This window comes from Numida meleagris, chromosome 17 (genome assembly GCF_002078875.1).
Source record: "Numida meleagris isolate 19003 breed g44 Domestic line chromosome 17, NumMel1.0, whole genome shotgun sequence".
Taxonomy (NCBI): Eukaryota; Metazoa; Chordata; class Aves; order Galliformes; family Numididae; genus Numida; species Numida meleagris.
This window is the reverse complement of record NC_034425.1, coordinates 9633448-9644486: the sequence shown is the minus strand read 5'-3', so window position 1 is coordinate 9644486 and position 11039 is coordinate 9633448. Positions and strand designations below refer to the sequence as shown.

At 52.8% G+C, this 11039-nt stretch overlaps 2 protein-coding genes across 13 annotated transcripts; both read left to right on the top strand.

Moving 5' to 3' along the window:
- LOC110407151 (nucleoside diphosphate kinase-like) lies at positions 39-7073 on the top strand. Of its 10 annotated transcripts, none has more exons than XM_021414477.1 (6): positions 74-3663; positions 3980-4037; positions 4138-4270; positions 4802-4903; positions 5626-5738; positions 5938-7073. In XM_021414477.1, exons 3-6 carry the CDS (start codon positions 4142-4144, stop codon positions 6053-6055), a joined length of 462 nt encoding a protein of 153 aa, XP_021270152.1. In that variant the 5' UTR covers positions 74-3663; positions 3980-4037; positions 4138-4141; the 3' UTR covers positions 6056-7073. The 10 variants fall into 10 exon arrangements, with proteins under 10 accessions (XP_021270154.1, XP_021270153.1, XP_021270152.1 ...); XM_021414476.1 differs by having other exon boundaries at positions 3968-4037; XM_021414470.1 differs by lacking the exon at positions 3980-4037 and having other exon boundaries at positions 75-1334; positions 2356-3663; positions 4066-4270.
- Positions 8016-10168, top strand: NME2 (NME/NM23 nucleoside diphosphate kinase 2). 3 transcript variants are annotated; one of them, XM_021414468.1, is made up of 5 exons: positions 8016-8150; positions 8376-8508; positions 8983-9084; positions 9398-9510; positions 9919-10168. In XM_021414468.1, the coding sequence occupies exons 2-5, from the start codon at positions 8380-8382 to the stop codon at positions 10034-10036; spliced, it is 462 nt and encodes a 153-aa protein (XP_021270143.1). In that variant the 5' UTR covers positions 8016-8150; positions 8376-8379; the 3' UTR covers positions 10037-10168. The 3 variants fall into 3 exon arrangements, with proteins under 3 accessions (XP_021270143.1, XP_021270141.1, XP_021270142.1); XM_021414466.1 differs by having other exon boundaries at positions 8034-8129; XM_021414467.1 differs by having other exon boundaries at positions 8046-8140; positions 8374-8508.

Here is an 11039-nt window from a genome sequence, read left to right as displayed (position 1 = left end):
GAGGCGCGCAGGGGCGGGGCTGGGCGGGGAGCGGCGGAGGGTGATCACGTGGCAGGGCTGGGCGGGAAGGCGGCTGCGGGCGGGGCGGGGCTGGGCGAGAGGGGCAGCGGTTTGCGTTCAGGGGGATGAGGAGGAGGGCGGCGGTTCGCGTTGTGGCGTTCGGTGCTGCGAGCACGGGGGCATAAATAGATCGAGTGATTCACCTAGGGATGACTGACATGGCTAAAACTAGTTTTTAGGGCTTAGCGGCTCTGAAACGATGGTGAGTTCTCTGTTTTCCAATCCCTGACAGAGAAAAGGCTATTTATTTTTAATGAGGTCTGATAAATTAATATCGGAAATCACATCTATAAGCAGGAACGTGCCTTGGAGAGCGAAGCCACGCTTGCTGATAGAGATGGGTTTCCTGGAATTTGGGGTGGTGAATTCCATGCTTTCTCACAGGAATACCAAGAGCTATTTCTGACATTTATTGTAAATTTGAAAGCATCTACAGAAATGTTACAACATTAGAGATTTTCATGTTCACCGTACAAGCTATCGTTGCAGAAACGGCTGTTTTTCACTGGGAAAATATCTTTTGTGTGCAACGGAGGTGGGAACCGGGTGGCTGAGCAGCACAGCGACAAAGCACAAGGATCTGAAAATGCAAAAGACTGCGGAGCACTGAGCTGTGCCCATGCGGCTGCAGTGCGTTGTGCTGCGCTTTCCCCCATTGGGATGGATGGCAAGGCACCGCACAGCAGGGAGTGCGCGCTGCGGGCACGCGCTGTGCTGCGCTGGTGGGCTGCATGCAGGGGGTGGGCGCAGATTTCAGCCCCTGTGTTGCATTCACGTGTGGGTTCTGCTCAGACATCACTGATACTTCACGTGGAAACAAAACTAATATTTAACGTAACACAGCCAGGGCAGCTGAGAAAAAGACACGATGTGTACCGCCCCGCTCACATCTCTTCAAGAGAAATTTTCGTTTAAATTTTTTGAAATTACCTCTTTCATGTCGTTTCACATTTCTCTTTAGCAGTTGTCCGCAGAGAGAAAAATGGCAGCTTCTCCCCATTGGCCAGCTGGCTGCCATGGATGGCGGCCTTCTGATGCTGGCTGCCCAGGGAAGCTGGCTGAGAAAACCTCTCTCCCTTTACATCACCCGTGGTTTCACATTTACCTCAGCTGTTGGTACTGGGGAAGATGCTGAGAGCCTTTGGGATGGGTGTTACTGCCTTATGTTTGCTGGTTTTTTTCTTTCCTTAAAGTGATCTTGAATAAATCTTGCAGGAAGAATGCAGACAGCAAAAGTTGAGAGGTCGCCCCTTTGGCTCTACCTGGCTTGGCAGGTCTGTGTAATAGCGGGGGACTTCCAACCTAGACCTCACTACATTGTTCAGGAGTGATTCTGCATGATGTGGACAGCTATACGCGCCTGCAGATGACTGTAGGGATAACAGTACTGATCATACTGAATTGCTGCAAAGACTCTTGTCTGTATGGTTTTATCGGTATTGCCATCATACTTGGCTCATTGCACAAATACATGAACTCTTTTTGGCAGAGAGCAGAAATGGGTCAAGGTGTCTGCTGACAGCCGTTAAGGGAAGGGGTCTCTAAGGATATACTATTTTTATCCTCTTTCTATTAGCAAAACTGATAGACGTGGTTTTATTTTCAAATAGCTGCAACCAGTCCATCCCTGAACAGGCAGGCTGCTGCTACCACACTGCAGTCAGACCAAGGAGCACAGGGAGAAGGGGCCATTTGTGCTCCTGTTCTATTTCTGGTCACCTGTAATTTTCTAATGTGGATAAATGAAGTATTTAAAAACATGAACATAAGCAAAACTACCTGGGACAAGCTTCAAGTGCTATAAGGATGTATCTTGTTGGCGGCCTTACTATTTCTGATCATGTTTTATTATGCACACAATCAGTGTGAGATTGGAAACTCAGGGATGTATTAAAACTAGAACAAGATTTGGAATTGTATCCTAGTTGCTTGCCAGGAGATTAAGAAACGTGGACAGTCCCATCAGTTTAGTAAACTAATCAAGCCTATGAAACAGCACCGAAGTGTTGCTTTTGTTACCTGAAAGCAGTGGCTGTCTGTGGTGACAACTAGAGTAAAATGCAATTCACACTCATGGAGAAAGAACTCCCTGAAAAAGCAATTTGGTTTTGGATAATAACAGTTATAGTCCACATCTCTGGAAATAACAGTTTCTTTGAAAGTAAATTGATTTGCAGTTTACCAGGGAAGAAGACTAACCATTGAATGGGGTTGGGACGAGAAGAACTTTACCCAATGAGTAGGACTTTACCCAAAGGAAGAAATTAATTCTATAGTCCTTTTTTTGTCTTAAAGCACCACAGAATTTGAGCTAGAATCGGGTGAAGGATCATGGCTGAAATAATCAGAAGACAGCAGTACACTCAGTAAAGAGCAGCGCAGTCATGGCAGGCTCGCCAGGCTGGCTTTGAGGAGCAGGAGGGCACAGCACAAAATGCAGGCCCAGGTGAGAACTGCCCAGATTTCTGGAGTGACAGAGAAACAGGATTTTAGCTGAGATCTCCGTCAAGCTGTGGACAAACAAGGCCGGGAGCGGTGTTCAGGTTCTCCCGATGGTTGGAGACGTTCACAAGCTGTTGCCTCAGGGTTCTTTAAAAGTCCTGCTTTTGGGTGAGTGAATGGTTGGGGCTCATTAATGATATTTCACTCATTCATTCAAACTCTGCGTTGCCTGAAGACCTGGAAGTCTTTCTCTTGCCACGAACCCTCCACGTTTAGGAAATGACTTGTCTAGGCTGCCTGGGGCGTTACATTCGAGGAGAGCGTCTACTTTCAATGTAATGTGCCATTTTTGGTAGAATTTTCAACCAAGAAAAAGATGCTCACTTGTACATTCAGACTAACAAGTAAGGATAGTTCTGTGGTGGTTTACGTACTGTGTAATGAGCAAGGTGCACTGCTAATCGTGGATTAATCTCAGAAGTGCCAAAGACGACCCCTGTTTAATGAGGTTAAAGGGCTTGGCAGAGACCACACGGCACGGCTGAAGCTGCCGCCTGCATTGCCCACCCTGGGCCGAGTCCTCGGCTGTAGCCGCCTGGCAGCCTTCCAGCACGGCTAGAAATAGGTGCTGGATTGCTGCCTTTACCCGAGTGTTGCCTGTTCCTGGGGATCTTTTCTGTTTCTAAACGCTGTTGTGCCTTAGTGGGGATTACAGCGTTAGGGGTTGTAACAGCAGTGTGAAATATCTGAAAAGGAAAGGTGAGTTGAAACAACGGAACGTAACCGGAATATTCATTTGCTTTCAGGAAGAGCCCAGGAGCAGAGCCCAGGAGCAGAGCCCAGGAGCAGAGCCCAGGAGCAGAGCCCAGGAGCAGAGCCCAGGAGCAGAGCCCAGGAGCAGAGCCCAGGACATCCCCGCTCGCTCCAGCAGCAAACACAGGACGGGCACGCGCTCCGTTCCGGCAGCAGACGCGCGTGGCACGGGAGCAGCACTTTGCGGGCGGCCGCGGGCGGACCCGAAGCGCCGAGCGCCCCCTGCTGGCGGGAGGCCGCGCCGTCGCCATGGCAACCGCGCGGACTGGAGCGGCCCCGAGGGCGGCTCGGGGCTAAGCCGGGCTGGGCGGCCGCGGCAGCGCCAGAGCCGGGCCGGGCTGCCAGCAGGTGAGACGGAGCGGGGCGGGAAGCGGGGCCTGCCCGGGCGCGTGCGGGGTCCGACTGCTCGGGTGTGCGCCTGTGTGGAGGTCTGTGTGCACGCGTGTGCGCGCTGTGCTCGCAGCGAGCCGTGTGCCGAAACCGGAGACCAGCCATTGCCGGATGAAAATGACGTTTACGGATTGATATTTTGCCCTGAATCGCTGTCGGCAGTCCCTCCGTGGCCCTTTGCTTCCGTTTCATTTACAGCTCTTCTGCTTTTCACCTTTGCTAATTGCACGTTTCTGTATTTTGCAAACTTATCGTTGTCCAGTTACTTTCGTAGCGTTGTGCCCGTCGTGCAGATCGACCTTCAGACGTGGCTGATTTGCACAGCTCTCCAGGTAAGAACTTCAGATCTGATGATTGCAGCAGAACACTGGACCCGGGGCTGGGGCTGCGCTCTCTGCTGAGCCCGTGACGGCGGCTGCTGCCCCTCGCCAGGACCATGGCTTCCATCTCAGAGCGCACCTTCATCGCCATCAAGCCCGACGGCGTGCAGCGCGGGCTGGTGGGAGAGATCATCAGGCGCTTCGAGCAGAAGGGCTTCAAGCTGGTGGCCATGAAGCTGACACACGTAAGCTGTCCTTCCCTCACGTTCTTCATAGAAATATCAACCTGGAAGTAGAGCAGCAAATGATAAAGAGGAGCGCTCAGAAGAGTTAAACCTGGAATTCTGATAAGTCTTCGGGTATTTTGGAGAAGTTCCAGTTGCCAGCTCTAGCTAAATGCTTTAGACACGCTAAGCATGCTAATTTTAGTAACTTGATGTCCTTAGTCTGAGGAGAACATTCTTGTGGGTGCACCTTATGCTCAGTTGATATCTCCGGATGTATTCAGCAAATGCCAGGTCACATAAGCTACCTGCATTGGCAGTGGACGCCTTTGGAAGTTCAGTTATAGTAAAAGCCAGCAGTTGAAACCCACTTTTACTAAAAGTACTTCTAGGAAGTGACTGGAAACGCTGAATTTTGAAGTGTGTGCACGTTTTAGGACTGATAATGCCCTGCAGCTAACCTGTGTGGTTCCTGCATGCTCTTACATTCTTACAGTAAGCTTTCTGTTGTTGTGGGGTTTTTTTTATCGATTCTTTGTTTTTTTCATGCAGGCCTCTGAGGACCTTCTGAGGGAGCACTACATCGACCTCAAGGAGCGCCCCTTCTATGACGGCCTGGTGCAGTACATGCACTCCGGACCTGTTGTAGCTATGGTGAGTCCAAGTGAGGTTCAGCTAAGAAAAACTCGGTGCTCAGCTGCCTCACAAAGAGGCTCCTGTTACCTGTTGGGTACCAGTTTACTTTTAAAAGGGATTTTAGAAACTTAGATTCAAGTAATGTGGCTAGGAAGTGTAGTTAGGAAAGTGTACCGCAAAGTAAGTTTAGAAAAAATATCTTTTTCCATAATCTTTCTGACAGTGGAGTCAGTTTGCTGAGGAAGAAGGCAAGGGGAAACAGAACCAAAGCTGAGACCTAGAGAAACAGTAAAGCTGCATGAAAAACCCACCGTGGAATAGCACATATGAATCAAGCAGAGAACTGGTGGTGCAAATACTGTACTCTCCAGTGAAAGTAACTTTGAAAACCTTGTTTAGCCTAATTTGATTAGAAGGATTTTTTCCCTCTCCAGTGTAGTTGTGAAATAGTGGAGCTGGAGGCCGAGATCCTCAGCTCACAGAAAGCTTTTCTGGAGCAGCGCTTAACACACTGAGCTTTAGAATTGTTATCTTCCCATAAATGCTGCAGAAGGGCAGCAGATACTGCAAGAATCTCACAGAAAAAAATGGAAATAAAATAAGGCTTGCTATTAGGGGTATTTAGATGGTGATTTGTGCTGTGATGGACAGCACTGCATCATTCTGGAATGTGTTCTTAACTCCTTCTACTTTGTCTACAGATAAGATTTTATAATCTTGGTGCATTTCTTCTCCCTAAGGTGTGGGAGGGTCTTAATGTGATTAAGACTGGAAGAGTGATGCTGGGGGAAACTAATCCCGTGGATTCCAAGCCCGGCACTATTCGTGGCGACCTCTGTGTTCAAGTGGGGAGGTACGTGTTCCAACTATTGATACCATCTGCAGATAGCAAGGGGCCAGCAGGTGCCATGGGGCGTGCTGGAGCGGTGCTTCAGCCTCCTCCCTGCTGCGTGCCGAGCTGCCTTCCCTGGGCAATGTGCTCATTGTACAAATGTTTGCTTTGCTTTGAGGTTGGAGATCGTATTACTTTTGTAAATCTTTTCTTTTCCTAGGAACATCATTCATGGAAGTGATTCTTTAGAGAGTGCTGAGGCAGAGATCAATCTGTGGTTCACTCCTGAAGAACTGGTTGATTACAGGAGCTGTGCTCACGAGTGGATCTACGAGTAGCAGCGGGGCTGCACCTCTGCTGTCCTCGCTGTCCTCTAGTTAGCTCAGAGTCCTTCACATCACTCCTGGAAACCCGCTTCAGAAGTCTGTGAATGTTGATCCGTGGTTGCTGTTGCTTTGGTTAGAAAGCTGCCAAGCTGTAGATAGGAATGTGCTTTTACAAACTTCTCAGGTGTTTGCGTGGGTGGTAGAGGTGAAACCGGAACGCGGAGAAGCAAAGCATTCCGTGTTCATAACCCAGAACAGGGCTCACCGCGTGCCCTGCAGTCAGCGGGGCGCTTTGCAGCGAGGCGCCGGGAGCAGGTGCAGGCGTGGCGGTGCCAGGTGCTGTGTTGGAGGTGGGCAGCCCGGTGCTGCTGCGTGGCGTAGCGCTGTGCTCGGATGGGTGCGGACAGCGCTCGTACCCAAAGCAGCGGCAGGAAAAGAAGCTCCCGTATTTCTCTTTCCAGCGTGTCCCGTGCCCGCTCGCAGAGCTTGATGAGATGATAGCTTGTCTCTAGGTGGACGTGGTTTCAATGTTTTTTTTCTGCGCAGGATTTATGTAGCGTTTTGAGAACGGATTATAGGCCAGGCTTTTTTTGAAATGCCCATTTTCTGTGAAAAGAAGATTTAATGCCAGAGCGGATGAGCGTGATCCATGATCCACGTGGAGCCACAGCGCGCGGCCCGGTGCCGCTGCACGGAGGATGGAGGCCGGTGTGCTGCCCAGGCCCTGCTCACCCCAGCTGTGATGAAGGCCGCGTGGCTCCGTCTGTAGCAGCTGCACATCCAGTGCAAACTGCTTTTGGAGGAGGTATTTCAGAAGTGACACCAGCAATTTTTTTTTTATTTAATGAGGTCAAGAAATCCGTTCACAATAATTCTGAGCACCTGGCAGGAGGGGCGGCTGCTCCTATCGCTGAGAAGCATCAGCCTCCTGCAGTCACACAACAGTCACTGACTGCAAGGGAGCGAGGAACAAGCGTGTTGGGACCCGTGTCATTTCTCAGTTATCAATAAATCCGTTTATTTACTCGCACCATGTCTGCACCTGTGTGTTAGCAGTTGTTGGGACTGCCCAGCGCTCCCTTATTTCAAACACTGCGCTGCATGAGCGTACTGCAATGGAGGCTCTGACCCGCGCCGAGGAGATGCCGCAAAGTCAGGATTTGCCATTTCTGAAGTGAAATAAAGGGTTACTTTCATCATACTGCCTAGGGGCTCATTAACGAGTCTAATGAGTGGGGACAAATTAGCCTCCAAGGTGCGGGTGAGGTGGTGAGCCCCTCCTGACACGCGCGGTGCTGCACGAGGCGCGAGTTAAGCTCGGGATTTAGAACAAACAACGCGAGAAGTGCTGGGGAGAGGACGGTGGGTGCTCCTGCGGGAAGGAGCGGGAAGGAGCGGCTCGGCTGCTGCTCATTTTGGATTGCTTGCTATGGAGCGGATGCGATTGGGAAGAAACTCGGCCTGTGCGCAGACAGGGAGCTGCTGGGGCGCTGCTGCGCGCTGTGCTCATGTTGCGGTGCTGTGCTGTGCTCATGTTGCGGTGCTGTGCGCTGTGCTGTGCTCATGTTGCGGTGCTGTGCGCTGTGCTGTGCTCATGTTGCGGTGCTGTGCGCTGTGCTGTGCGCTGTGCTGTGCTCATGTTGCTGTGCTGCTGCGCGCTGTGGGATCGCGGCTCCTGTGGGAGCAGCCGTTCGCAGTCCGTAGGGACCGCAGCACAGCCAGGGCGCTGCAGTGACGAAAAGCTTTAATGCGGCTAAATATCCCGAATCGCTTCACTTCTCACTGTGGGAGAAAAGCATTGTGTCACACGGCACTCGCTGATATTACTGCGGTATCCATCCCCCAAGCTCCGCTTTTCGCCCCGCAGCGTCACCGCCGGGCACAGCGCGTGACAGCGGCCCCGGCCGCACGCGGGCGTACACGGACATCCCCACCGCTCCCGGCCCGGCCCGGCCTCTCTTTCCCGGCGCAGACAGCCGCACCCCCCGGCCCCGCTGCCCGCCCCCGCGCCCCTCCCTCCCGCGGGGCGGGGTTCCGGCGCACGGCCCCTTCTCCTCCTCTTTCTTCGGCGGCTGGGGAGCTCGAGGTGGCTGCGGGGCTGCGGGAGGTGCGCGCGGGGCTGGGTCGGCGCGGCGGGAGGGATCCGAGCGGCTCCGTGCGGGCATCGGCCCCGAGGGGGGGAGGGGGAACGGGGAACGGGACGGGACGGGACCGGGCGGGACGGGAGCGGCGCGGGGCGGGCGCCACGTGGGCCATGGCGGAGGGGCCGCGGGCCGACCTTGAGCCGGGGGGGCTGCGGCTCAGCGCGGGGCTGCGTGCTCGTGTTCCGCAGCGCCATGGCTGCCAACTGCGAGCGCACCTTCATCGCCATCAAGCCCGACGGCGTGCAGCGGGGGCTGGTGGGAGAGATCATCAAACGCTTCGAGCAGAAAGGCTTCCGCCTGGTGGCCATGAAATTCGTGCACGTAAGTCGGAGCCGGAACTACCGGCCGCGTCCGCGCCGCGCGCTTCCTTTCCGCTGCCCCGGGCGCTCGGGTCCGAGTCTTTCCTGCGCGGTCTTTTGTGCGCCCGCACCCGGCGTTGCGTAGCGCAGCAGCGGGCCGGGCCGGGCTTAGCGGCCGCGGCCATTGGCGCTCAACGCACCGCAGAGGAGCGGCCGCGCGGGGCGAGCTGCAGTCAGCGGGGGGAGGACGGGCCGCGCCCGGTGCCGCTGCCACCCGCGCACCGCGATAGGAAAGCGGTTCCGGGCAGCGCTGCGGCCTCACCGCCACCCCGTGAGCTGTGCAAGGGGAAGCGCCCCGGGTGGCCCTACGGCAGCAGCCGGCGCAGGGCTGAGAACGCTAAAGAGCGGTGAAGACAATCCCAGGCGTTGAATCTTAGAGCGGTGACCCCTGCGCGGTGTGGGACGGGCGGTGACACGTTCCCTTTGTCCTCCCAAGGCCTCTGAAGACCTTCTCAAGCAGCATTACATCGACCTGAAGGATCGGCCCTTCTACCCCGGCCTGGTGAAGTACATGAACTCCGGCCCCGTGGTGGCCATGGTACGCAGCTGGCTCTTACTTGGGAAAAGCTTCCTCACACAGCGCGGTGAAAAGATGCCTGCTTAACCTGCCCACTGAAATGCTGACCCCGTGTTAAATAAAATCCCCCCAAACTTCATTTTCTGCACACAAAAATACATAAGGTTGGGGAGGGGGGGAGGAGGAAAGGAGAGGAACTCAGGGTTGCTGTCCCACAGGAACGCACCTGGAGGGGTTTTTCTTTTGTGGTGAATCCCTCGCTTTTGGATCAAGTGTTACTGCTGAGGATTCCCTGTTCCTCTGAAGGTTTGGTTGGCTCTTCTCTCCCCTGCAGGTATGGGAAGGGCTCAACGTGGTGAAAACCGGCAGAGTGATGCTGGGGGAAACCAACCCTGCAGACTCGAAGCCCGGCACCATCCGCGGGGACTTCTGCATTCAAGTGGGAAGGTCGGTGCTCTGCTGGTCGGCAGCAGGGATGGCACTTGGTGGGTGGGGGGGGGGGTAGTTCTTAGGGAAGTTGAACTGCTGCTGGCTAACCTGGTCCGCTGGGGTTTCATTTGCAGGTTGCAGCCCATAACAGCTACTTAGGACAATGGCTGGGTACAAAACTTCTTAAAACTGAGCTACGTGCCAGAGCTCCATGTAAGAGCAGTCAGTGGCTGCTGCAGTAGAGTAGCCCCACGCCCCCACCCCCGCTGGGTGTAGCGAGCAGAGCTTAGAGCGGAGCTGGGGAGCCCTGTACCTGAGATGAGGGTTGCAGCTCTAGGTGCTTCATCCCCACTTTTTCCATAGGGCGTACTCAGTTGGGAGAGCTGTGTTTTTTTTCTTTTTATGAAACGATGTTTTGTTCCACAGAAACATCATCCATGGCAGCGACTCTGTAGAAAGCGCGCAGAAGGAGATCAGCCTGTGGTTCAAGCCAGCGGAGCTCATCGACTACAGATCTTGTGCACATGACTGGGTCTATGAGTGACACGCGTTTCCACAACGAATTGTGCCTTCTTAGTCCGTCATCTCACTCCAGCTAATGATCTGGGAGCAATTAGCACAGCGGTTATCGTGACAATTTTTCAGAACCGTTAAATAAATGGATGATATGAACTAACTGTTCACGGTGCGTTCATTACAAACCACACCTGTTACACCGAGCCTGGGAGGGGAGGTAGAGGAGCACTTGGTTTTCCTTGCAGAAGGAAGCGCTGTGTTCCAGTAGAAGCTTCCCCATCCAGGTGAACGGGGAGGGAAGGGATGCCACGTCTCCTTCCAGCGCAGAACTGTACTGAAAGGAAAACGTGACGCTCCCGGGGCGATTTCCATCCCTATGCACAACTGTTAGCACCAGCCGTAAAATATAAGGCCAAGTGCAAAACCTGCACCGTGTAAAAGCTGGCAGCGCCCGTGGCTCACGTCAAACAGCTCCCTGTGCCGGCAGGCTCGGCTGAGCGCTCAGGGCTGTGGGAAAGGAGCAGCTCTTGAAGAAAACGACATTCAGGAATCGACTTTTTAACATTTTTATTTTGTGTAAAAAAGGCAAATTTAGTGAATTATTTTCATCTTGTACACAAAGTTATAATTTTAATGCTTTTCACATCCATGCTGAAAATCCGCGGTCTCATAAAAATGAAAGGAACATTAATTTCTCCAAAAGCATTTTTTCCACTTATGTACATTGCATGAGAAAGTCTTAAATGCTCTCTCATTGACCACACAAGTTACCAAGAAAATAAAAGATAAATTTGTACAGATATTGATTTATATATCAAATACATACAGAAAGGATGTAAAAACCCCGTTTGTTTCACCTCGATTCCCGCCCCAACGTTTTCCCCGGGGCCGGAGCTGACGCCCGCTTGTATAAATGGCTGTGGCTTTGCTTTAAATACGAAAATTAAAAGGAAGAAAAATTCAGTTTAAATCACAGTTTTTAAAAATCCCTTCCCAATAAAGGATTGTTACCAAATATATTAGCACCATTG

Excerpts from the sequence above, each read along its gene's own strand:
- LOC110407151 (XM_021414475.1), top strand. The coding sequence starts at position 4,142 with ATGGCTTCCATCTCAGAGCGCACCTTCATCGCCATCAAGCCCGACGGC. Across the intron at positions 4,271-4,801 it reads TGGCCATGAAGCTGACACAC|GCCTCTGAGGACCTTCTGAG; the intron begins GTAAGCTGTCCT and ends TTTTTCATGCAG. Across the intron at positions 4,904-5,625 it reads CCGGACCTGTTGTAGCTATG|GTGTGGGAGGGTCTTAATGT; the intron begins GTGAGTCCAAGT and ends CTTCTCCCTAAG.
- NME2 (XM_021414468.1), top strand. The coding sequence starts at position 8,380 with ATGGCTGCCAACTGCGAGCGCACCTTCATCGCCATCAAGCCCGACGGC. Across the intron at positions 8,509-8,982 it reads TGGCCATGAAATTCGTGCAC|GCCTCTGAAGACCTTCTCAA; the intron begins GTAAGTCGGAGC and ends TGTCCTCCCAAG. Across the intron at positions 9,511-9,918 it reads TTCTGCATTCAAGTGGGAAG|AAACATCATCCATGGCAGCG; the intron begins GTCGGTGCTCTG and ends TTTGTTCCACAG.